At 39.6% G+C, this 27,290-nt stretch overlaps 1 protein-coding gene across 2 annotated transcripts; it reads left to right on the top strand.

Moving 5' to 3' along the window:
* The first annotated feature begins 189 nt into the window (after nt 1-189).
* On the top strand, nt 190-26,908 carry NCR3LG1 (natural killer cell cytotoxicity receptor 3 ligand 1). 2 transcript variants are annotated; one of them, XM_087950900.1, is made up of 10 exons: nt 190-511; nt 1,845-2,192; nt 4,293-4,619; nt 5,455-5,562; nt 7,035-7,439; nt 19,273-19,581; nt 20,937-21,251; nt 22,816-23,127; nt 24,198-24,491; nt 25,243-26,908. In XM_087950900.1, the coding sequence occupies exons 1-10, from the start codon at nt 220-222 to the stop codon at nt 25,329-25,331; spliced, it is 2,799 nt and encodes a 932-aa protein (XP_087807026.1). In that variant the 5' UTR covers nt 190-219; the 3' UTR covers nt 25,332-26,908. The 2 variants fall into 2 exon arrangements, with proteins under 2 accessions (XP_087807026.1, XP_087807027.1); XM_087950901.1 differs by lacking the exon at nt 19,273-19,581 and adding an exon at nt 9,808-10,116.
* Nucleotides 26,909-27,290: the final 382 nt, after the last annotated feature.

Raw genomic sequence — 27,290 nt, 5'->3', positions numbered from 1 at the left:
AGTTTTTGACTTTTTAAAAATTCAGTAGAAGTCTCTGTTAGCAGTCTTCCACTTAAAGGAGACCTAAAAGACGTCCATAGTCCCGGTGTGTACTCTTGGTCCTCCTTTATTAAGCAGATGCCTGAGTATGCTACCTTCAGACTCTGAAACGGCGTTAGGTAACTGTTTTCTTTCCCAGTTTTTCAGCAACAGAAACTCATTGGAAGACCAGAAGTGAAAATGAACGTTTCCGGGACAAAGATCGCAGAGAGGGGGAGATTTGGTCGTTCAGGCAAGAGATCTAAAGAGCTGTGTAGTTGGGTCGATTCTGATTACTCTTTAGAGCGCGATTATCTGAAAACTATAGTCCAGACTGAGAAATTAAAAGGAAAGAGGGCAATGGCGACTCACTTTACAAGAAAACTACCTGGATGTATCCACATAAATTTTCAGGAATCAAACTCCGTTCGAAGGCGACTTTGCTTTTTCTTTAGCCTCTGGGCGTGTCTCAGCTGTGTTCCTGGCCTGGCAGGTAAGGAAGTAAAAACGAAGTGCAAAAGCCTTTGGGCACTTCCGCGCCTGCTATACATTACATTAATTTATTTATTTATATATATTACATTCATACATATATATGAATGTAATGTATATTCCGCGCCTGCTGTACATCTTAGACGGCCGGAACGCAGGTGGCAGGGCGAGGATGGCGGAAGTGCTTTGCTGCGTTCTGCTGTTTTGAGGTGGCGGCGAGGCGAAGGCGCCTCAAGGGCAAATGCAAGAGAAGTTGTCGAGCGTGAGAAATGTGACTTGGGGAGGAGGACGGAGTTTGGGGCAGGTGGACGAGACTTTAGGTCAGAGATCGGTCTCTGGAGGCGAGAGCCACCTGGCCTCGCTCCTTCAACGAGCGCCCTCGACAGCGTTTTGCAAAATGCGTTTTTCGCTCAGAGCAAAAGTAATCTCCTTAAAACGTTCCCCACAGGAACGAGCCCTCTTATTCGTTAAACTCCGTGCTCTGGATCTGTGTATGAATTTGAAAACACCTCAACTCGGCAATGCTATTACTGTTATTTCTATTAACTCTTTGTTTAAACTATCAATAGCCTGGTCTGCTGATAAACCCTGAACCGTAAACCGTGACTTACAACCTCAGTGGTTATACTCCTCCAAATATAATCTAATATGTTCATCATTTAATAAAACCCAGACTCAAAATGCAAGTATTACTTTGATCTTTCCTTTAGTTTTGACAAAAAACACATTCATTCATCATAGTGAAATTAATTTACAGGTGTCCCTTTTACAAGGGACACTATATTGTGGGGAGGGATTAGTCAAATGAGTATTATAAGATTTACAGATTGCAAATGAAACGTTATAAACTTCTGATTATTGGTTTAAATTTAGTAAATTCCTGCATCTTGCCCTCTGATTCCCCAAAAGGGCTGGGTTCAGACATTCTATTAAGCCAGAACTGGGTGCTCTGAGTTTTTTGTGTTTCTTTATTGTCATACTGGATTGATGCCAATTGACTCCTTATTGAAACATTCTAGCTGGATCACAGATGAACTGTAATTAGCTAAGGAAAAACAAAACTATCCATTGTGGTAATTTGCTTGTAATGATGCAGTCACAATTGTTTCACCTGGACTGTGTAACTCCTTGCCAAATTCTGGCTTACTCCAAAAGTAGTCAATAGCCCACTTAGTCTTTATGACCTCTAATTGCTCTCTGCCTCTTGCCATTCCACACTGCTGTTTCGCAATGCTCTTTATGAATGTGAGGACTGGGAGGGGAGGGAAGAAGAAAATACAATTAATCATAATAATCTGCAATCCATTTTTTTTTCATTTTGTTGTGTGAAAAAGCCTTGAAAGTAAGCATGCCGTTTCAGAAGACAGCAATCTTGGGTACAAATGTGACACTTCAGTGTAAAATCACTGACTACCCTCCTCCAGAACTGGATATAAAAAAAACAATACTCGTCTGGTATTTGGAGACATCTGAAAGGAATAAAATAGAAAAACTTTATTCAGTTGTTGCTGGAGAACATTCTTCAAATAGAGATGGTTCAAGACTGGATACAATTCAATTAAAAAATGGAAATGCCTCCCTTTTCCTTCCACAAATACAGCTTCATGAAGAGGGCAAATATATATGCATTGTGATTGTTGCTTCTGCTAAAGCTGAAGGAACCACCATTTTAGATCTAGTTGGTAAGTGACGTTTGTGGTACATCTTTCCAAACAGCGAACTTGTTCTTTTGGAATTCTTAAACTCTATTAAGATTTATCCGACTGCCAGTTGCATAAGATTGCATTCTAAATGTCACCCTCTTATGATGGGCACCCTCCAACTAGATCCTTGTAAGAAAGGGGAACCCTGGAAAGGGGAAGGTAGGAAGAAAAGGAAGACCCTCCCCATTTTATATTGTCTCAAGAATCGCTACGGTGTTATGGTTAGGACATCAGGCTAGAAACCGGGACTTCTAGGCATGCTTTAGGCATGAAGTCAGAAGGAGGCAGTGGCAAACCGCTTCTAAAATCTTGCCAAAAAGACCGCGAGGATTTCTTCCGGCAATTACGAAGAGTCAACATTGACCATTCTTGTTCACTTTTCTCATTTTATTTAACCACATCATAAAGATGTCTTGATAACTCTTGTTATTAGGGCAACCAATTAGTTGCAGTCAGGCAGTGCCTACATTGAAATAAACAAATATATTTTCTATGTCATACCTCCATGATATTGCCTTCAGCCATAGAATGAGACACCTATAGGTTGTTCTTAGCTTTACAGGTGTTTAAAAAGAAACTTCCTTCAAGCTGAAGGGTGTAAGGGAATATACAAGTGATGAGGCTTTGCTATCTGCTATCTTGTTGGGAAGGTTGGATGATCAGCGAGAACCAAAGACATACTTATTAGCTGTTGTCAAGGTAATCTAGGCATATCTTCTTCTATCTTCATTGGGTTCTGGTTGGTCTTGCCTGTCAGTGTTCTGCTATTATCTACCTAAAGAGTTAGATATAAATGGCACATGAAACACAACACAAAAATTAAAAATATTTGGTGGGGTTTGAATGGTGTAATAATGAAATGGCAAAACAGGCTGAAGTAACATGACACTATGGACTTTTATCTCCTGAACAAAAGCTGGAGGAATCTGGAAATTAGCATGTTAGAGAGAGAGAGAGAGAGAGAGAGAGAGAGAGAGAGAGAGAGAGAGAGAGAGATTCTACATACAAATGTTGCTTGTGATTCTGCTTCTTTGTGACTTTTTTTTAAAATTTAAGTTACATTTGGATAGGACAGAATGATGAAGTCATTCCTTCTGCTCTGTTGTCATGTATGTTCGTTTGTCAGCTGTATAAACTATACTAGGTTTAGAAATGGACACTTTGAGGCCCAAAGCTATTTTTATGAATAGGATCTTGCAGAGGATTTCTTCTCTTCCTCTGTCTTTAATCTTCATATGAATTAGGCGAGAGGAGGCTGTTCAAAGCCTTTTCCCAAACCATTTTCTTGCCCTGGGCTCAAGTCTCAGTTATCTGATTATTGCTATTCCTTCTGTCCTTCAAGGCCTCTATACTCATTACAGCATGCGTCCTGCTAGCTGCTACATTTTTAAAAATCATCTTTTCCATCAGCAGTCTCTCCCCGTAATACCTACATATCCGTCATGCTGCTCTTCTTGGAGATAAGTAACACTGTGAAAAGTACAGAAAAGAAAAAAAAAATAACATGCAAAGAAATTACTGTAAATGCACGAAAATAAACAAGAAAGAAATATGGCTAAAACTAATTTATACCAAACCATTCACTATATCTCTCCATATTTTTCTATGCTTTCAAAACAACCTTGTTTCCACCACATGCCTACACTGATTCATACTTTGCCCTCCCTCCCTCCCTTCCTTCCTTCCTTCCACCCTTCCTCCCTCCCTTCCTTCCTCCCTCCCTTCCCTTCCTTCCTTCCTTCCTTCCTTCCTTCCTTCCACCCTTCCTTCCTTTTCCTTCCTTTCTTCCTTCCTTCCTTCCTTCTTTCTTCCTTCCTTCTTCCTCCTTCCTTCTTTTCTTTCTTTCTTTCTTTCTTTCTTTCTTTCTTTCTTTCTTTCTTTCTTTCTTTCTTTCTTTCTTTCTTTCTTTCTTTCATAGTTTAAGGGAAATCTGTAGTGGTTTTTTTTCTTTTCCCCTTAGCTCTTATTTGAATTGGATGTTAAATGCAAATGCTGTTTGGGAGGCTGAAAGGCAAAATAAAATACAACATATGTAGAAAAATCAATAACCAATTCCATTTTTATTCAAATACAATATAGTTGAACCAACTGTCCAACTGTCTCCCAAGGAACTTGAAATTGAAAAAGGAAGTGTAAAGAGACTGACATGTACAGTGAATAAATTCTATCCTGATTCAATTGTCATTCTTTGGCAAAAGCATTCTAAGCATACGTCGGATAAAAGTGTACTTTCAGAGGATATTTACATGGGAACATCTGTGAGAAATGATGATGGTACTTACAACACCACCAGTAAACTGAGACTTCAACCATCTTCACAAGATCAAGGAAACGTCTATTATTGTATTGTGAAGCATAAGTCATTTGCCAGCTATCCAGTCTACAATGTGACTTTAACAGTAACAGGTACTCGTTATGAAAGATTTAACAGCTCTCTTGCTTAGCAACAGAAATTTTGGGCTCTCAATTGTGGTTGTAAGTTGAGGATTATCTGTACTTAAAGTATTAAATAAATGATCCTCCTGATTTTTCAGAAGGGTTGACCTCGGTGGTGAACAACTTTTACCTATAATTTTACAGTCTCAGATAGAAGTATATGCCCTTCCCCAAATAATTATGGAAGTGTCTACAATGTTTTATCTAAAAAGAAAGTGTTTATGAAAAAGTGAGATAACTAATAGAAGAGAAATAGAAAGACAAAGTCAAGTGCATTGGGACTCCAAGGCCCAGAACTCCAAGCTAGTACTGCAATATTTCTATATGACCTCAAATTGTTCATGTTGATAAAACATTCCACAAAATAAAATTTCAGGCAAAGAGTACCAATTGGCAATAAAATGGTGTTTGTGCTTCAGAGTAAGGAAATATTCATTATGTAGTACGTTATTGGAGGAAACCCACCACCCAAAATATTTTGTATGCACTGAGAGGCCTGTGGTGACTGACTAGAATTGGTCCACATCTCATAAATTCTAGATATATTTTAAGATCCTGCTTTTAAAATCTATTAATGAAATGTGAGGTTGGATTATCCCCCAGACTCAACTAGGTTGTACTAGGTGGTGCAGTAATTTCCTCTCATAGCTTACTGTTTTGCTTATGACAGAATACCCTATATCAGCATTGTTTGTTTCTTATGTAATTACATGCAAAATGCTTGCTTATTAAAAGTACCAAGAGTAATCAATACTTTGAGTGCATCTGATGGAACATAATTTCTTTTCTTATTCTCTTTCTACAGAACCTAACTCGCCTACTCGGTTAATAATTGGGCTGGTTTTCGGTTCCCTTTGTCTTACGACTGGATTGCTTCTGTGCTATTTTTATTTTGTACAATTTTTACAGAAACGTAAGTCTTCCTAAATATGCCTTATTAGTACCATCATTTGTCTTTAAAATTGTAGCCAAAATTTATATTTGTGAAAGTTAATTTTAAAGTATCATTGTTGGAAAATTCTCAGAGAAGAGCCATGCAGAGGCAAAGACCAATAGGGGAAAATGGAAAACAGATTAAATATAGGCAATTATGTTGCACATTTCAAATTACAGGTAATCCTCATTTAGTGATCACAATTGGGTCTGGTAACTCAGCCATTAAGTAAAACAGTCACTAAGTAAAATGTCATTTATAGTCTTACTTCATCTTCCTTTTGCTTTATAGACCTGTGAAGGTCATATATGCAAGAACTGTTTACAAAATTATTTTCTTATCAGCATTGTAACTCTGAACAATCACTAAACAGGGCTATCACTAAATGAGGATCACCTATATAATCTTTTTACACATCATTTTCCAGAACAGCATTAAGGAAGGGAACCCAATTATCAGCTGGAACAAGACTCTAATACCTATGCAGAATACAAATACAAAATCAGAGCAAATTTTGGCAGATGAGTAAACTTACTGGTCTGGCCATTTGTGGGAATTCACCTCTCTCTGCTCCCTCCATCCCATATTAAAGAGAGTAATGGATGGATGTCTATCCTTGGTGAGAATGAAAATAAAGCTAGAGAACCTAACAGTCAGTTTTTTTAACTTCTCTCCCCATAAACGTGTATCAGTCTTTTGTCTCATTCCTGAGCCAGAATAGGGTTTGGTTATTGGAGCAGGCCAGAGTATGCCTGCATTTTTTTTTTTTTTGCCAATTCAAGAAATGCACAATATCAGAGAAGTGAAATGTGTTATGATATGTACAGAATAACCCTTGAGTAACAAGGATATGCACATGGAAACATTTATGAGAGTAGTTATGAATAATTATTCAGCCACACACAGATACACTAAACTGAGTTAAAGTTTACTTTAAGAATAGCACAGTCCAATAAACGGTCCAGGTCATATACGTTTTACAGTCCAAAGAATATCCAATTACAAAGTCTTCTTACTGATTGCCTTTGTCATTTACAGTAAACAAAAATATCAAAGTATAAGCACAGCATAAATACAACAGAGAACCTTAGATAGCAACAAAATGTCAGAGAGACAGAATGTCAGAGAGACAGAATGTCAGCGAGAGCAAGCTATGATCTCTAGCTCCCTCTTATGGTAATTTGCAATATAATCAACCAATTGGAATATAGTATAAATCAATACAGTGATTTTTGTCTTAAAGCTACAAACATACATTGTTGGTTTATATATTGCCAACCCAACTAATTGGTGGACAGATTCCTAACAAAATGCACTAAGTAGAAACACATATAACTGTTTTTATGAAAAGAAAAATGCTTTGTAAAATGTTGAAAGAATAATCCTAAAATATTTGCTACAACATTTCAACCAACGGGGTTTTCATTTTCCTTTTTTTTTTCTTTTGGTAGACCCACCATCCGTGCAAATAGTTGGAAGTAAGGAACTGAAGCATTTGGAAAAAACAGAATTGCAATGCTTGATTACACACTTTCGACCCAAGGCTTTGCAGGTAGACCTCTTCTTAGTAACTGAACCTCAGAATACAAAACGGAAAATAGCCTCTTGGAATACAATATCAGTTGAAGAACCTACAGAAGATGATGAAAATTTTCCTTTCCTTGGGAACTTGGTGGACATGTTTCAAGTTAAAACAGAGTTGAAATCAAAATCAAACAACTTCTATGACTTCCAGGGGAAAATCTGCATAAATCCAGATATACAGAAGCTGAAGAAATTTGAACTTTTATTAGAAGTTAAACATAAGGGGTTTCAGCGTGGATTGTGTACTAAGAGGAAATCATTTAAAGTCATAGGTAAGTGAGGATTATGGCAGAGTACTAAATTATGTTGAAATTTTAAAGTTATCTTATGGTTTATAAGAGAACTAAGTTTCAGAATGTATGAAAATAAAGGAGGCTTAGCTAATTTTGGTCCAGCCATGGTCCCAGCAGATATCTTAGACTGCACTGAATATGAATTGTGATAGGATATTATTTATGTCTTGGCATGGATGGGCTGGAAAGAGCGTTACTTGTATCTCAGTATTTATGACTATGTGTTGCATCTGATATTCATGAGACCACTTTTAAAATTATTCAGAGTATCTTGCATTTCAAAGGGAAACAAGGTGGATCTTGGTTAGTAGTTGAATTCAAAACCACTTAGGAATTCCAGGGTATTGGCTGGATAAGGAAGTTGAAAAATATTCCAGTGGCAAGCCACTTAAGCAAGGCTGCAAAGGAAATGTCATTACCTACCTTATAATGTATCTTTTAGATTTGTAAAGAAGATGATATTCCATGTCACACTCTTTATTGATGTAGATTTTTTGTCCATGCTGTTTATCATTTCACCAGCTGAGGTACAGCTGAATCCATGTCTATTCACTAACTAAAATTTGCCTTCATTGGAAAGCATTTTTTGATGATAGACACAGAGCTATTCTTGTTTTCATCTGTTTTCATCTGTTCATCTTGTTTTCATCTTCCCAAAATAATGTATTATTTTTAACGGATTATGTTTTTTACAAATATAATTTTAGATTGTTTAAAATGTTTCCACATCATTATTCACAAGATTGTCCTAAGTGTCATTTTTATATTGGATAATGCACTCACATCTACAGTATCGAGATAGAACATAGAACATAGAACAATAGAGTTGAAAGAGATCTCAGCGATCATATAGTTTAACCCTCTTCTCAAGCAGGAACCCTGTATCATTTCAGACAAATGGTTGTCCAGTCTTCCCTTGAAAGGCATGCTATTCCACTGGTTAATTGCTTTCACCTTTAGGAAATTTCTCCTTAGTTCTAGGTTGCTTCTCTCCTTGGTTAATTTCCAACCATTGTTTCTTCTCTTGCCTTTTGGTGCTTTGGAAAATAGTTTGATCTTTGTAGGAGCCCCTCAAATATTGGAACAGTGCTATCATCTTCCTCCTAGTCCTTCTTTTCATTAGACTAGACACACAGGACCCAATTCTTGTAACTGTTCATTGTACATTTTAGCCTCCAGCCCCTAATCTTTTTTGTTGCTCTTCTCTGCGCTCTTTCCAGAGTCTCAACATCTTTTTTGTATTGGGGTGACCAGAACTGGATGCAGTATTCCAAGTGTGGTCTTCCTAAGGCTTTGTAAAGCAGTACTAGAACTTCACGTGATCTGGAGTCTATCCCTCTGTCAATGCAACCTAGGATTGCATTAATAGAGGGATTGAATCAAGATCACATGAAATTCTAGTACCCGTATCTGATCTGAATTCTAGATAGAGATCTAGATCAGAGATATTTCCCACCATTCCTCTGATGTTTGTGGGTAATTTTCAGTTCAGTTTGCACACAGTACATTCCAGTCAATCCCTTTATTCAGATCAGAGCTACATATACACCACTCATTTCAGCTAGCAAAAAAAAAGAAAGAAAAAAATAGAGCTTGATGTTTATATGTGAAACATCACAAAGATTAAAAATAGTTAACTGGCAGACAAAAGTAAAGAGAGAGAAACTCAAATGACACAAACATTACATTATCTGTCTATCTAGTTATATGTGTTTAAAGAAGAACAGAACTTTCCAGTGGAAACAACACTGTGGTTATTTAGCATGGATAATCCCAAAGGAGGAAGGCCTTTGGTTTTTCTAGCTTTAACTCTTTTATGTATATAATGGCAGCCAAATACAAATGGAAACTAAATGGATAATAGTGAAGAACCTTCAAAGCCACCACGAGTCTTCCAAAGCTTTGATGACATCTCTTACCATTTTTCCTTGCCCACTATTCCATAGCTGTTATTTACACAAAGCAAGAGAGGATCAAGCCAAACCCATCTGCTAAGGAACCTGACTGTAGAAAAATCAGCAAGTGACTCTTCTTCTATTCTGCACCATAAAGAAACCATTTGGTGGTCAGGGATGATGTATCCAACAAGACACCTTTGCCCTTTCAACTGACAGAGAAAGTGATTTTTCTACAGTCAGGTTCCTTAGCAGATGGGTTGGGCTTGGTCCTCCCTTGCTTTGTGTAAATGACAGCTATGGAATAGTGGGCAAAGAAAAATGGTAAGACATGTCATCAAAGCTTTGGAAGACTCGTGGTGGCTTTGAAGGTTCTTCACTATTATCTGGGTATATCTCTACACATCACATTTTTGCTGCTTGAATTGAAACCCTTTTGGTTTTCTTCCTAGCCTTACCTAGACTTAATCAAGTTCGTTGTTCCACAATTGTGCCAAGATCAAATAAGTCGCTCACTCTGAGTTGCAAAATTCATTCTTATTTTCCGGAAACTCTTGAAGTCTGTTGGAATAAGGATGATGAAATTCTAGACAGTTCCTTTTCAACTCCACCCACAAAAGGTGTTGACGGGCTTTACTTTTGCATCAGCGAGATCCACTATTGCCCCCAAGTGGAAGATTCTGGAAAGAGGTTTGTCTGCAGAGCTAAGCTTGAAGGATCACAAACATACAAAGAATCTGCATGGCAGATGAACGCTGTGGGTAAGTGGAGCAGAAAAACTACGGTCTTTATTATCCTACCCTGTTTCTCCAACAATATGGCCTCCCCCAATAGGAAGTCCCAGCATGTTTTATAGGCATGAAATGAAATTAAGCCCCTCCCCCCAAATTAAGGCCTATATTAAAACATGCAAAATGGGGGGGAAATGGTGGGGGGGGCTTGCCGTTAGGAAGTACTTTTGTTGCACACCCGAATATGGTGCTGCCTGCGTTGACCCCAATATGAAGTGCCCCACCAACGCCAAGGTCAACATCCAAGCCATCGCTGCCCACCCGCCCAAAGATGCAAGGGGGGGAAAATTAAGTCACCCCTGAAAAGACGGCCTAGCCATTTTTTCAGGGCTCAAAAAAAAAATAAGACCCGGCCTTATTATATGAGAAACTCGGTATATTGTACATTGGGTGTTTTACTCTTAAGGCCTAAGGCACAGAGTAATTCCAATAAAGTGCAGCTCCTTTTTTCAATAAAATAAATAAATAAATCCTACTCCTCTGATGTAATTCCACTCTTTTAACAATTAACTCATAAAGTTTTACTGCTATTGTAATAATAGTCATGATTTTTTCTCTTGCTGATCCCTCTTTCAATTCTTCTCTTCCCACATTGCCACAAGGTGTGAATTCAATTAAATTTTCCTTTCTCAGAAAAGTATTCCATACATCTCAGAATAAGATGTCAACAAACTTGTACAACAAACAACCACTTCATAAACGCATGGACAGATAGGATTGCTAGTTTGAAAGTGTTGTGAATCAATAAAAGTTACTAGCATAAATGCAAATCAGGGTTTGGAAACCGGCACACCTGATTGGTCCTTATACAACAACTAGGGATTGGTCCATAACTAGTCCCTGATTGGCCACTATCCTTACACTTCTCATTGGTTATTAGTTTGAACTTGTTGCACATGTCATTGGTTAAATAGGTAGCAGCTAACCCTATAAAAGGGTTGCTGTTGCCCATAGCCTTGCTCTGTTCTGTTCTATTCACTGTTATTAAAGAGTTGAAGTCACTGGTCAGATGTCTGGTCTCCATTATTCTCCAAACTTAACACTGGCGACGAGGGTGGGATACGGAGACCGAAGAGCTGACTAACCTACAGAGCAACCAACAGAGCACGTGGTCGAACACGCACCATCAACGGCAACATGGCCAGCGGTGCCGTACCACCCGCTCCATTCAACCCAGAAACCGAAGACTGGGAATCGTACATGGATAGGTTCCAGATGTTTCTGGAGACCAACAATTTGAAAGATGCAACAACCGGCAAAAAAAAGAGCTATCTTTCTAACTCACTGCGGGCCTACCGTGTTTAAAATGGCAAAATCACTTGCCAAGCCAGCCGAAGTAAAAGAGATGGACTGGGACGCCCTCGAGCTCTACCACGGGCTCACTACGCGCCCACCGTGCCAACCTTAGTCAGAAGACACGAATATTACCAGAGGGACCAACGGAAGGGCGAAAGCCTTGCCAATTACATCGCGGACCTTCGCAACCTTGGAGGCCTCTGCGGATTCTCCGACTTAGAAGAAGCCCTCCGGGACCGCCTGGTTCTGGGCCTAGAAGACGGCACGATCCAGAGCAAAATTATGACTAAGGGGGACATCAGCCTCACCGATGCCCTTAAAGAAGCCACGGCAGCAGAGGCGACCAAGAAGTCGGCAGCCCGAATGCGCCGCACCAACGCACCGCTACGTCAACTCGCCAAAGATACCTCACCTCGCTCAGAGAGACACCCGGTATCGACTCACCACGAAGACCTAGAATCCCCATCAGAAAGCGATGAGGAAGAGGTCAACCGACTCCGAACGGAACGAGACCAGTTCACACAACCCTCATCCCGACCATGTGCAGGATGTGGGGCGAATCACCCACGATCCAGCTGCAAATTCCTCGACGCACTCTGCCGCATTTGCGGAAAATGAGGTCACATCGCAAAGGTTTGCAGAAGCAAACAAAACTCCAAACCCCGACAGGCCGAATGCCAGTCTTCCGGATTCTTCGGCACACAACGAGAAAAACTGAACCACCAATGGGGAAACCACTCCTACAGAAACAAACCGTCCACCACTTCCACCAAGCGTGAAGAAACCAGGCGGGAAGAGACCCACCAAACAATCACCATAGGCCACGCTACATCCCTTGATGCCGGGAAAATCCGAGTAAAGGTCGCCATCGAAAACAAACCTTGTGTGATGGAGGTGGACTCGGGATCTTCCCTCTCGATGGTGTCGTGGAAACGCTCCAACAGCTCATTCCAACGATTCGCGCCAAGACCTTAACCCTCAAAGGGTTATACTCAAAGACTATCAGGGTAACCGAATTCCCGTCGTCGGGTCCCGCAGATTCCAGGTCTCCTTCAAGGACCGCACCGTCGCACTACCACTGACTGTCGTGGACCGCGACAGGCCTAGTCTTTTGGGCCTTCAATGGTTCAGACCACTCGGAATCACGGTAGCCGGAGTCCACCGGGCCGAGAGCAGCGATTGGGAGGAAACACTCGTGCAAGAATTCCAAGACGTTTTCGCGAACGGACTAGGCAAGTACAAGGGGACCCCGATCTCGTTTAACTTGAACCCTGAGGTAGCACCCATCCGCCTTAAGCCGCGTCGGGTGCCGTTCGCCTTGAAGCCTAAAATCGTCGAACAACTCGATAAGCTTATAGCGCAGGGCGTGCTGGAGCCCACCGACCACGCCCGCTGGGAAACCCCTATAGTGACGCCTATCAAGCCTGATGGGTCACTAAGAATTTGCGGAGACTACCGGGCCACCTTAAACCATGCACTGCAGCAAAGTGCATATCCAGTGCCGGTAGTACAACACTTGCTCCATTCCCTGGGTGGCGGGAAAGTTTTCGCTAAACTAGATCTAGCCCAGGCATATCAACAATTGCCTGTAGATCCAACCACGGCAGAGGCGCAAACTATCGTAACGCATAGGGGCGCATTTAAATGCAACCGGCTCCAGTTCGGGGTAAGCGTTGCCCCTGGACAGCCAAGGAATCCATCCCACCGAAGACAAATTAAGGGCGATTAAAAAAGCCCCCACTCCAAGGAACAAGGCAGACCTACAGCCGTTCCTTGGACTTATCAATTTCTATAATGTCTTTTTACCCCACAAAGCAACGGTAGCTGAACCATTGCATAGACTATTAGACAAAAAAGCAACGTGGGTTTGGGGACAATGGGAACAATATGCTTTCCAACAAGTAAAGAAATTGCTAACTTCTGATTCTGTACTTATGCAGTACAACAAGACTCTTCCGCTCACTATCACGTGTGACGCATCACCTTTTGGGGTTGGGGCAATTCTGGCCCACGTATTACCAAATGGAGCGGAAGCCCCCATCGCGTTTTTTTCGCGAACCTTAGCTAAAGCTGAAAGAAATTATAGTCAGCTGGACAAAGAAGCTTTAGCTATTGTGGCTGCAGTTAAAAGATTTCATGAATATGTTTATGGCCGTGCATTTACGATAATTACTGATCATAAACCACTACTGGGGATCATTGCGGGTAATAAACCAACCCCGTATATATTGTCCCCCAGAATGACCCGTTGGTCTGAATTCTTGGCGGCCTACAACTACACCTTGCAACATCGCCCGGGGAAATCAATTCTCCACGCTGATGCATTGAGCAGAACGCCGCTCCCAGACTCTGTTGTAGATCCAGCCCCAACCATCTCAACACTACAGATTGAAGCTCTACATGTACCACCATTGACAGCTAGAGACATTGCCTTGGAAACAAAACGTGACCCAGTTCTGCAACACATCCTATGCTGGGTTGAACGGGGGTGGCCGACAGACCAAATAGCACCGGAGTGGGCGCCTTTCAAAGCCCGCCAAACCGAACTGTTTTCCCAAAAAGGCTGTATCTTGTGGGGCGATCGAGTCGTAATCCCTGGCAATTTGCAACAAACTGTTTTGGCGGTATTGCATGAAGGACATCCGGGTATCGTGCGGATGAAAGCACTCGCACGCAGCTACGCTTGGTGGCTGGGAATCGACAAAAGAATCGAGGCCTGGGTCGCTACTTGTCAACGTTGCCAGGACGTCAGCAACGCCCGCCTAAAGCAAGCCCAACCGAATGGGAAACTCCGAGGGGACCTTGGTCCCATATTCATATTGACTTTGCGGGACCTACCAAAGGACACACTTTCCTTATTACTGTCGACGCCTATTCAAATTGGCTCGAGATCCATCGAATGAACACAACTACTACGGACTCAGTTATCAATAAATTAAACAGACTATTTGCCACACACGGGTTTCCGGACGTGTTGGTCTCGGACAACGGCCCACAGTTTACTGCATTACCCTTTGAACAATATCTTGCTGATCGGGGCATCCGCCATGTGCTAACCTCGCCCGCGCACCCTGCGGCGAATGGACGTGCAGAACGCATGGTACAATTTGTAAAAAGACCCTTCACAAAATGGAATTTGGCAACATCGACGAGAAAATCAATCGAATTCTCTTATTGCAGCACATCACGCCCCACAGCGTGACCAACAAAACACCCGCTGAACTTCTTATGGGGCGGAAACTACGATCGCACCTTGACCGGCTCCACCCGCATTCGCACCGGAAAAGCCCTTCGGCTCTAGCAGCAAATGCCGGGAATTTAAGGTAGGCGATTTAATCTTTGCCAAAAACTTTTCCGGCGACCCGTTATGGATACCCGCAACCGTTACCCACCTTACCGGGCCTAGATCTTACCGCCTGCTAACAGACGATGGGAGGGTGTGGAAGCGCCACATAGACCAACTCCGATCGAGATTACCACCCAGCGCCCATGACTCCCGGGTTCACCAACTCAAGGGGAGGAAATATCGAGGAAATTGACTTTGATATGACAAATAGCAGGCCAACGGAAACCCTACGGCCCAGCGAAACACCGAACTTGAAGCGGGAGGGAGTTGACTTGTTCAGGGAACTTTAATACGGGGAAACCGAACTGCAAAACCCCGAAGAAACACAGAGTAGCGGAGACAACCACAGTGAAAGCAGCACGGAATCACCGTGCCACGAAACAGAATTTAATAAAGATCATCCAAACGCTCCACCAGAACCGGACCTTAGACCAAAACCGGTGGAGCCACGAAAATCATCCAGACAGACCAAACGGCCTGTCTATCTTGAGGATTTTATTATAGCTCCCCTCAAACGGAACCCAAGGGGGAGGGGTGTTGTGAATCAATAAAAGTTACTAGCATAAATGCAAATCAGGGTTTGGAAACCGGCACACCTGATTGGTCCTTATACAACAACTAGGGATTGGTCCATAACTAGTCCCTGATTGGCCACTATCCTTACACTTCTCATTGGTTATTAGTTTGAACTTGTTGCACATGTCATTGGTTAAATAGGTAGCAGCTAACCCTATAAAAGGGTTGCTGTTGCCCATAGCCTTGCTCTGTTCTGTTCTATTCACTGTTATTAAAGAGTTGAAGTCACTGGTCAGATGTCTGGTCTCCATTATTCTCCAAACTTAACAGAAAGAGGGGTTAAAATCTTCAAAGAAAAACCAGAAAGTCCAGTTGCCTTTTGAAAAAAGCACCTTTGGGACAACCATGACTTGGATGACTTGAGAATCTCCATAGTTTGTTGTTAAGGTAGTAGCCTGGGTGTTAAATCTGGATTCCCCATTAACTTTGCTTGTCAGAAGGTGATGACATCACCCTGGGATTCTGTGACTGTCATAAATAGAAACCAATTGTCAAGATAGATAGATGATAGATAGCAATTGCACTTGGACTTTTATACTGCTTCATAGTGTTTACAGCCATCTTTAAGCGATTTAAAATTGCCCCCAATGATCTGGGTCCTCATTTTACTGACCTTGGAAGGATGGAAGGCTGAGTTGACTTTGAGCCTGGTGAAATTTGAACTGCTAAACTACTGGCAGTCAGCAGTCAGCAGAAGTAGCCTAACCGCTGCATCACCACAGCGATAGACAGACAGACAGACAAATAGATAAACTGCATGGTATTGTTACACACATTTTACTTCTAAGTTCATATCAGTATACAATAATATGCCATCTATTAATGGGTGGAAACAAACCAAATAGTGAGAAGCACTGATATCTTACTGCATGACCAACATATGTACACAAGAAGCAGGGAAACAGAAATAATTGCTATGTGCCTAAATCAATTGAGAGTTGATTTCATGTATGAGTACTGTTCTATGTGAAATAGTAAAATAGCACAAGTTCTCATTGAACAATGATTCCTTCTTTCTTGTGGTAACAATATAATGTTAAAAATTATTCTTATCTCATTTGATGCTTGGTATAGTAGGGTATTCTTTGTATTTAATAATGATTCCTTGTCTAATGTTGACTTCTCTGTCTTGTCACTTTTATAGATTTTCCCAAACTTTCAAATATTGTTATTGAACCAAGTGATGCAGAATATGGAGAAAGTGTAAATTTAACTTGTGAAGTCACAGATTTCAATCCTAAAAACATTTGTACTCAGTGGTTCTTGGGAGATAATTCACTAAGGAACGGTGTGGTCACAGAGGATTTAGATATGGCCTGTAATGGTTGTTACAAATTAACTTCCGTGTTTGAACTAAAAGCTACCGCTTCAGTTTGTGATAAGACCATTTGTTTCAGAGTGAGTCATGCAAGTTTGGCAAAACCTATTACAAGAGAAGTGTATCTAAAACTTCCAGGTGCGTACCAATTTTTTTTAAATGTAGTTATTGTCAGACTGTGCTCCTTCTAGATCCCAAGAAAGAAATACTCAGACTCCATGGTGTAGAGCAGAATTTATCTTTTACTGGAAAATGAATGGTAGCAAACAGAATCAATTCCGAAACTAAAATATTGGCGGGTAAAATGCATATACAAAGGGATAGAATTGCTCCCCCCTCCAGAGATCAAATGATTCTTCCAATTAAAACTTCTGAATAGGATCATGTGGTCATCTCTAGGTGATGAAACCATTAATAAAATATTTTGTAGAAATTGATTATCTAATCGACATATTTGATGAGGTAAAAAGTTGTAAGTTTTGAGGTAATGAGGTAGTATTAAGAGTCTGCAAGGAACGGGTTAATTGTTTTACTAGCAGCTGGATGAGAGGGATTTATCGCTCTGTAAACAGGAAGTTGTAATACAATGTTCCAAGGGTTTTTACCGAGTGAAGGAAAGGGCTTCGCTTCTAAGAACAGAGGAAACCAAAACTATCCTTCTTTGTTTTGTTTTCCCTTGATGAATGAGATTTCTGGGCCCCTCCTAGTTAACTGAATACACTTTCAAAGTTTGTTGCTTTTAAGAGAAAGAGGCACTGTCTTGCACTGGTAAATTCAAACAGTTTATATTTTTACGGCTTCAATATACCTCTGTTTCTATCACTCCTGGAGTCCGGATTAGCAATTTGGTGGGGAGAAGAGAGGGAAGAGGGAAATGGGGGCAGCAGGGAGGAGGCAGTCTGCTTCACACCCTGGCTGCAAACTTCTGGAGACAGACTCACAGCTCCCGGTGCTTACCGCCCTGTAAGGATGGGATGAATCTCACCAACTCTAAAGATGATCGTTCTCTGGGCTCTCACCAGCTCCAAAGGTGATCGCTCTCTGGGCTGGGTAGCTCCTGGGAAAAGTCGGATTCTCACTCAGCAGTCCGAGGAAAAAGCCACAGTTGGAGCTTTCCTCCCTCTCTCTTCTGAGCGAGGCGGTAGCAGCGGCAGCGGCAGCGGCGCCTCCTCCGACTTTTTCTTCCTTCGCTGCCCGTCGTCTCCCCAACAAAGGAAAGCTGCTTAAAACAGGATTCCTGGACCCTGGCAGGATCCCCTCACTCCAGATCGGCTGGTTTCTCCCGTGCTTTTGGTGCTTTGGAAAATAGTTTGATCTTTGTAGGAGCCCCTCAAATATTGGAACAGTGCTATCATCTTCCTCCTAGTCCTTCTTTTCATTAGACTAGACACACAGGACCCAATTCTTGTAACTGTTCATTGTACCTTTTAGCCTCCAGCCCCTAATCTTTTTTGTTGCTCTTCTCTGCGCTCTTTCCAGAGTCTCAACATCTTTTTTTGTATTGGGGTGACCAGAGCTGGATGCAGTATTCCAAGTGTGGTCTTCCTAAGGCTTTGTAAAGCAGTACTAGAGCTTCACGTGATCTGGAGTCTATCCCTCTGTTAATGCAACCCAGGATTGCATTAATAGAGGGATTGAATCAAGATCACATGAAATTCTAGTACCCGTATCTGATCTGAATTCTAGATAGAGATCTAGATCATAGATATTTCCCACCATTCCTCTGATGTTTGTGGGTAATTTTCAGTTCAGTTTGCACACAGTACATTCCAGTCAATCCCTTTATTCAGATCAGAGCTACATATACACCACTCATTTCAGCTAGCAAAAAAAAAAAAATAGAGCTTGATGTTTATATGTGAAACATCACAAAGATTAAAAATAGTTAACTGGCAGACAAAAGTAAAGAGAGAGAAACTCATATGACACAAACATTACATTATCTGTCTATCTAGTTATATGTGTTTAAAGAAGAACAGAACTTTCCAGTGGAAACAACACTGTGGTTATTTAGCATGGGTAATCCCAAAGGCTTTGGTTTTTCCAGCTTTAACTCTTTTATGTATATAATGGCGGCCAAATACAAATGGAAACTAAATGGATAATAGTGAAGAACCTTCAAAGCCACCACGTGTCTTCCAAAGCTTTGATGACATCTCTTACCATTTTCCTTGCCCACTATTCCATAGCTGTTATTTACACAAAGCAAGGGAGGATCAAGCCCAACCCATCTGCTAAGGAACCTGACTGTAGAAAAATCAGCAAGTGACTCTTCTTCTATTCTGCACCATAAAGAAACCATTTGGTGGTCAGGGATGATGTATCCAACAAGACACCTTTGCCCTTTCAAGTGACAGAGATAGTGATTTTTCTACAGTCAGGTTCCTTAGCAGATGGGTTGGGCTTGGTCCTCCCTTGCTTTGTGTAAATAACAGCTATGGAATAGTGGGCAAGGAAAAATGGTAAGAGATGTCATCAAAGCTTTGGAAGACTCGTGGTGGCTTTGAAGGTTCTTCACTATTATCTGGGTATATCTCTACACATCACATTTTTGCTGCTTGAATTGAAACCCTTTTGGTTTTCTTCCTAGCCTTACCTAGACTTCATAAAGTTCGTTGTTCCACAATTGTGCCAAGATCAAATGAGTCGCTCACTCTGAGTTGCAAAATTCATTCTTATTTTCCGGAAACTCTTGAAGTCTGTTGGAATAAGGATGATGAAATTCTAGACAGTTCCTTTTCAACGCCACCCAAAAAAGGTGTTAATGGGCTTTACTTTTGCATCAGCAAGATCCACTATTGCCCCCAAGTGGAAGATTCTGGAAAGAGGTTTGTCTGCAGAGCTAAGCTTGAAGGATCACAAACATGCAAAGAATCTGCATGGCAGATGAACGCTGTGGGTAAGTGGAGCAGAAAAACTACGGTCTTTATTATCCTACCCTGTTTCTCCAACAATATGGCCTCCCCCAATAGAAAGTCCCAGCATGTTTTATAGGCATGAAATGAAATTAAGCCCCTCCCCCAAATTAAGGCCTATATTAAAACATGAGAAATGGGGGGGAATGGTGGGGGGGCTTGCCGTTAGGAAGTACTTTTGTTGCACACCTGGATATGGTGCTGCCTGCGTTGATCCCAATATGAAGTGCCCCACCAACGCCGAGGTCAACATCCAAGCCATCGCTGCCCGCCCGCCCAAAGATGCAAGGGGAGGGGAATTAAGTCACCCCCGAAAAGACGGCCTAGCCATTTTTTCGGGGCTCAAAAAAAAAAAATAAGACCCGGCCTTATTATATGAGAAACTCGGTGTATTGTACATTGGGTATTTTACTCTTAATGCCTAAGGCACAGAGTAATTCCAATAAAGTGCAGCTCCTTTTTGCAATAAAATAAATAAATAAATCCTACTCCTCTGATGTAATTCCACTCTTTTAACAATTAACTCATAAAGTTTTACTGCTATTGTAATAATAGTCATGATTTTTTCTCTTGCTGATCCCTCTTTCAATTCTTCTCTTCCCACATTGCCACAAGGTGTGAATTCAATTAAATTTTCCTTTCTCAGAAAAGTATTCCATACATCTCAGAATAAGATGTCTCTTACAATATGTGTATAATAAATACATCTATTGATATTTAGGAGGTCACAGAATCCCTTCCTTCCTTCCTTCCTTCCCTCCCTCCCTCCCTGCTATACAATTGGGCAGATGATAGATTTCTGAAAGCCATAAAGATCCATAGTAGAATCCTGAGCCAACGTCCTTGAAGGGGAAGACATTAATGCTCTCAGGCCAGGGTTTGACTTTGGTATCTGAAATCAACTCAGTTCTTTCATGCAATATTCTTCTGAAGCAGAAAGGAACATTGCTGAGTAGGTTACTCTTTAGCTTCATGTAACACTTGCCACTGCCAAACAGCTAGAAGTTGGATGTGCAAAATGGGGAAATAGCCTTATTTGCATCTATGTGCAGATTAAAAGTGTGTGAATGTGCCTTTCTGGAATATTACATGAGCAACCGAAAATCTATTTCCACACCAAATTAGAAATCTTCATTGGTATTATTTTATCATTGAGGCCATTTTCTATTTTATTTTTTACCAGATTTGTAATTTATATACATTTGGGCACTTTATTTATTTGGATGATGACTTTGGCACTTAAGCTAAACGGTCATGTGGGAAGAGAAGTTTGTGCTTTGACTTCACAGCTCTGTACTGAATACTAACTCTGTCATTTGCTGTTGTGTTTTATTTACAGTTCTGGCCCCCAAAGTTGGCAAAATAGAATGTAAGCCCCCTGTACCTGAGTGTGGGAAATCCATCACATTGAGTTGCTTATTGACAGAATACTATCCACCTGAGTGTGATATTTATTGGAAAAAGGGCTTTGAAGAGCTCCCGGATGCTACAATTAAAACAGAGGAAGCCCAGTTGGACAGAATGCCAAAGATGTACTCCAGGAAAAGTGAAGTAACCTTTACACCCAGTGCAGAAGACCATGAAGTAGAATTCTTTGTTGAAATAAATCATTCCAAGAACATTTTACGGGAGGGATATACAGTCATGTTGAAAGGTGATTGTTATCATTGCTACAAAAAAATCTTTGTCTCTTGGAGTATCTATGGAGATTCTCAGTCATTCTAGGTCTTGGTTGTCCCAAAGGTGCTTTTTTTCAAGAGGCAACTGGAGTTCCTGGTTTTTCTTTGAAGGCATTTCGCTTCTTGTCCAAGAAGCTTCTTCAGCTCTGACTGGATGCAGGGAAATGGAAGGATTTATACTCCTTGCAGATAGCTAGTCATATGCATTCTTTTAGTGGATTGTTAAGGTCGCTTGGAGGTCACCAGGTGGATTTTAGTGGATTGTTAAGGTCGCTCTGTGTCATCAAGGTCACCTGAGTGGTGCAAATTGGTGTGGAGCCTTCTTGGAACTGCTGAAAGGACTGTGTTGTAGATTGGAGATAGATGATGTCGTATCCCTCCCCCTCTGTTGTGAGGGGGCGGTTCAATTTTGACATAGATGGCCTCTTTAACCCCTCTTTCAAACCAGCGTTCCTTTCTGTCCAAAATATGGACTTTGTTGTCTTCAAAAGAGTGGCCTGTGTCTTTTAAATGGACTGTTGAATCTAGTCCTGATGTGTTTGTTCTCCTATGTTGTGCCATGCGTTTATGAAGTGTTTGTTTTGTTTCCCCAATGTACAACCACAACCACTTGTACAACAAACAACCACTTCATAAACGCATGGACAGATAGGATTGCTAGTTTGAAAGAGGGGTTAAAATCTTCAAAGAAAAACCAGAAAGTCCAGTTGCCTTTTGAAAAAAGCACCTTTGGGACAACCATGACTTGGATGACTTGAGAATCTCCATAGTTTGTTGTTAAGGTAGTAGCCTGGGTGTTAAATCTGGATTCCCCATTAACTTTGCTTGTCAGAAGGTGATCACATCACCCTGGGATTCTGTGACTGTCATAAATAGAAACCAATTGTCAAGATAGATAGATGATAGATAGCAATTGCACTTGGACTTTTATACTGCTTCATAGTGTTTACAGCCATCTTTAAGCGATTTAAAATTGCCCCCAATGATCTGGGTCCTCATTTTACTGACCTTGGAAGGATGGAAGGCTGAGTTGACTTTGAGCCTGGTGAGATTTGAACTGCTAAACTACTGGCAGTCAGCAGTCAGCAGAAGTAGCCTAACCGCTGCATCACCACAGCGATAGACAGACAGACAGACAAATAGATAAACTGCATGGTATTGTTACACACATTTTACTTCTAAGTTCATATCAGTATACAATAATATGCCATCTATTAATGGGTGGAAACAAACCAAATAGTGAGAAGCACTGATATCTTACTGCATGACCAACATATGTACACAAGAAGCAGGGAAACAGAAATAATTGATATGTACCTAAATCAATTGAGAGTTGATTTCATGTATGAGTACTGTTCTATGTGAAATAGTAAAATAGCACAAGTTCTCATTGAACAATGATTCCTTCTTTCTTGTGGTAACAATATAATGTTAAAAATTATTCTTATCTCATTTGATGCTTGGTATAGTAGGGTATTCTTTGTATTTAATAATGATTCCTTGTCTAATGTTGACTTCTCTGTCTTGTCACTTTTATAGATTTTCCCAAACTTTCAAATATTGTTATTGAACCAAGTGATGCAGAATATGGAGAAAGTGTAAATTTAACTTGTGAAGTCACAGATTTCAATCCTAAAAACATTTGTACTCAGTGGTTCTTGGGAGATAATTCACTAAGGAACGGTGTGGTCACAGAGGATTTAGATATGGCCTGTAATGGTTGTTACAAATTAACTTCCGTGTTTGAACTAAAAGCTACTGCTTCAGTTTGTGATAAGACCATTTGTTTCAGAGTGAGTCATGCAAGTTTGGCAAAACCTATTACAAGAGAAGTGTATCTAAAACTTCCAGGTGCGTACCAATTTTTTTTAAATTTAGTTATCTTCTGATGTTAATTGATGAAGTTGGGTTCTGTTTATCTTTTTTGGGCTTTATTGAAAGTAATAGAATTTTAACAGGTGAGGAGTGTGGCACAGCCTCATTTCGTATAAATTACACGTGCAGTGTTACTTCAAAGAAAATCTCCCTGTCTGTAGCACTGTTGTCTGTCTTGTTTTGTCTTTTGTGCTGTGGGTATCAGGAAGTAAGCCACAGCCCAGATGTGACATATCTGGGAGAAGAGGTGCTCAACATTACTCTGAATTCATCTCAGTTTCTTCTTTGACCATGCCATCTGGACACCCCTGGCTTTTTTTATCACATGTGGGAAAATATGGGATAAGATTATTTGACTTACCAATAAGATGCATAGTCATCCATTTCCAATCATCCATTCCATCCATTCCAATCACAATGGCACCCAAATGATGAAACATGATGACACAACACATCCCCTGTCCTTTCATACTTGAATTGCACACCACAACACACACACATTCTTCTTCCACTGCAGATGCCTATGCTATCATATGTAATGCTGTTAACTGAATTTCAACCAAATGCTGGAAAAACTGTAGAATAAACCACAACATGTTTGTTTTGTCTTGATGAACTTTTTTTTTGGTGTAGTCTTGTTTGGCTTTATTTTGCTTTTGTATTTTTTTTCTTTTGGGGGAGTTTGTATTTTAATGTTTTCAGTAAAATAAAAATAGAGAAATCAGCAAAAACAACAACAAAAAAGATTGTTATGTACAGCTTAAATGGTCGGTCATAGAGAAGGTTGCAGATATGATTTCCATTCATTGGGTTTTGTTGCAAAGGGTGCAGAAAGCCTCTTCAACTTGTAGTTGGTAAAAATTGTGCAGTTGGCCTTAATGCAGTGGTCTCATACTATTGTTCCACTATGCAAGACTTCAGAGGATCAATTCTTACAGTGTTTTCTTGAATTAAAAATTGTTCTTGCATTATTTATAATAAGTCAAGGTCTGGAAACACATTATTTACATTGTCATTTCTGCTCAATTTTTTTCCTTCTCATTTAGTCAAACGGCCCGTTTTGTCTGAAATAAAGGCGACCCCAGATCATCAGAATATTTTTGAAATTTCTATATCACAATTTGCACCTCCTGATATACAAGTCAGATGGTACCAAGGCTGGAGACAAATTTCTGAAAATATCAATCCCAGGAATATTGAGATTGGAGAAGATCACTTATGTTATTTTGTTAGTAAAGTACACTTAGATGCCCAAACACTGGCCTTTGGGAATACAATACGATGTGAAGTTAAACATTCAACATCTACTGAGGATAAAAGCTTAATACTGAATCCAACAGGTAAGTTGAATACCTATATAAATACTTTATTTATTGAAGGAGTATCCAGACCAGTGACTATTTTCCAACAACTGAATCTGCAGTTGTCTCCCAATTGTTGTAATGGATCCAAAATTCTCTCTCAATAAATAATAACAATGGAAAGAGAAAAACTGTAGTGTAAGCAGTGTTAGCTTTATAAAGAAAAGGGCTCTGTAGTGGCCTATTAGTCACTCCACCCTAGACATTACTGAGCGAAAGCAAGTCGTTTGCTGTATCTGCTTATTCAGGCTGTTGATAACTGTGACCCACATCAGTGTTACATTTTTTTGGTCTCAGTACCCCTTCCTACCTTTAAAAGTTATGGGGAACCTTAAAAGTGCTTTTGTTTATATGGGTTATATATATCAATATTTATCCTACTGAAAATTAAAATTGATAGAGTCACTGCCATTAATGTTTCTCATAGATATTTGATGGGATTTTTATATTGTTTTATTTTTCAACATAGGCTGGCAAATAATTTTGAATTGGCAGACCTCTGAGAGGGTTTGGTTGGGACTCCTACAGGTCTTTGAGCCACCTTTTGATAGGTACTGACCAAGATGCTAAATAGCCCACAATCCGTATATAACTATGGTACTAATGATGGTCCTTTACTTCAGATCAGGAGGTTGTATGAGTGTTCAGATCACCTCTTGAGTAGCATCTAGCCTACTCCCACATTGCTCTAAGTTTATTATGACTTAATTATCCATATCTGTCTGCACAGAGGGAAGAAAGGAAGTATCTAACTATAATGGATCTAAAACCGCATCTGGCACAGGATTGAACTATGCTGTCTTTTGGAAGAAAGCATAAAAGTTTCCCAAACTATGTCAGTTCTCATCTTGCTGGTGTGGTAGATGCTATCTATATTAGAAGACAGAAACTCTGAAAAAATATATCAAAATTCAAAAAGTGAGCCACAAATAGGGATGACTTATTTTAACAAGCAAACTTTTTTTCTTCAAATTCCTGCGTGATGGCCACACATTATTCTGTTTGTATGAGACATACTGATAGCACCATTTTAAAGCTAAGAGACTGACAGACTGAAGATAATGAAAAATCGTTTGATGATCTGTCCATAAATGGCTCTAGTCCATAAATGTTTGTACCATGTTGTACCACATTTTTTTTTTAAATCAGAAGATTCTTAGTATGGTTGCTAGAGTGGATTCTTCTCAGAAGCAGTGGCATCTGCAATGGCGCTCTTCCCTTCCTTATACTGACAGCTAAGAGATTTAAGTAAGAAATTGACAAAAATCCACTTTGACATCAAAAGGCATTTAAGCTGAAAATAAAATGTCAAAGCAATAACAAAGACGTTTGGATACTCAAAAACCTTTAAAAGCAGGAAAGGAGAGAAAAGGAAAGAATAAAAGGGCGGGATCTGGAAAAATGGAGGAGACTGCCTGGAACTAAAAGGAACTTAGAGTGAAACCTTAACAAGATTCCTAAAAGATACATTTTAATTGAAACTTTGTAACAAAATAATAGAACCCCAGGAAGAGAAAGTGGAAAAAAGAAGCAAGAAGAAACAGCTTTGGATTATTTGGATTACTTGGTGATTTTTGAATTTTTGGCTATTGGATTTGAATGACTAAAATCAATCGGGTTTAAAAGTGTTTAAAATGGCATCACTTTTAGAAGAACTGAAAATGGAACTTAAAAAACAGAAAGAACATGCACAAGAAGGAAGAGGTTCTTTTGGCTTCATATTTCAATTTTTAGAAAATACCCGAACAAAGCTGAATAACGTGTATATATATATATATATATGAACATAGTGTATATTTTAAGAATGTACCAAGCAGAATTCAATTGGAAGTTATGTACTATATTGCATGTTATAATTTTAAAGGCATAAATTGAAGTTTAAATAAGAATTGAATGGATAAAATTAAAAGATATAAAGGTGTCATACTCCAATAGTAACTACAGGGGAAAATTTGTTTAATGAGAAAAGATAATATGAAATTGAAACAGGACAGACAAAAGTATAAATATAATGATTGGAAAGACATTGAAACTTAGAAAAAGATATATAATTGAATTTAGATATGAGATAATTAAAAATAAAGTTGAGAAAACCAAGAGAGGGGAAAAATTATGGAGAAAATGTTAAAATAGTAATAAGATATGGAATAGAACACAAAGATGAATATGAAATTGAGTTTGTGTCTGTATGAAGAAATGGTAACCCGGGATCATGCTATTCTCAAAAAAAGATGTTTTATTTGTATTATGTTTTTGGGAAAACCCAAATACAATTTATATTTTAAAAAAGAAAAGATATTAATACATTTTGTTTACAGCATGCTATCATTTTTTAAAATTCAGAAAAAATAGAAAAATAAATACTTGTACTTTAAATAAAAAATTAAAACATTAAATTTATACGTTTATAAATAATATTGCCACTTTTGTCCTCCATGATTAATTTAATGGGTGGTTTTATACTTGTTTTAACTACAGTTTATTTAATTACAATTGTAAACTCCTGTAATTCCGTCCAAGATTTTTAATTGGAAATAGCAGTCAAATATTTAAACAGATAAAAATAGTTCAGTCTTTATTATTATATATTTGACCAATTTAAGATGACCCTCTCATGATAAAATTGAATTTATTATAAAAGTTAAGGAAATTTTTTTAAAATTCATCTTGCGGACAAATGATTAGAAGTTAGACTTCTCTATTTTTCTACTCCTACCTCATCACTCCTCTGGATATACTCATTTCATTTCATAATATATACTTTATCAAAGGACATAT

The sequence above is a fragment of the Notechis scutatus genome, chromosome 1 (genome assembly GCF_049901735.1).
Source record: "Notechis scutatus isolate UNSWTSFEM ecotype Mainland chromosome 1, rNotScu1.2, whole genome shotgun sequence".
NCBI classification, from domain to species: domain Eukaryota; kingdom Metazoa; phylum Chordata; class Lepidosauria; order Squamata; family Elapidae; genus Notechis; species Notechis scutatus.
The sequence above is the reverse complement of the archived record's forward strand: the minus strand, read 5'-3'. Positions and strand labels throughout refer to the sequence as shown.

Bases quoted from the DNA above. Each gene is read 5' to 3' on its own strand.
- NCR3LG1 (XM_087950900.1), top strand. From the start codon at position 220: ATGAACGTTTCCGGGACAAAGATCGCAGAGAGGGGGAGATTTGGTCGT. The intron at 512-1,844 runs GTAAGGAAGTAA...TGTGTGAAAAAG, and splicing joins CTGTGTTCCTGGCCTGGCAG to CCTTGAAAGTAAGCATGCCG. The intron at 19,582-20,936 runs GTAAGTGGAGCA...TTTTATTTACAG, and splicing joins ATGGCAGATGAACGCTGTGG to TTCTGGCCCCCAAAGTTGGC.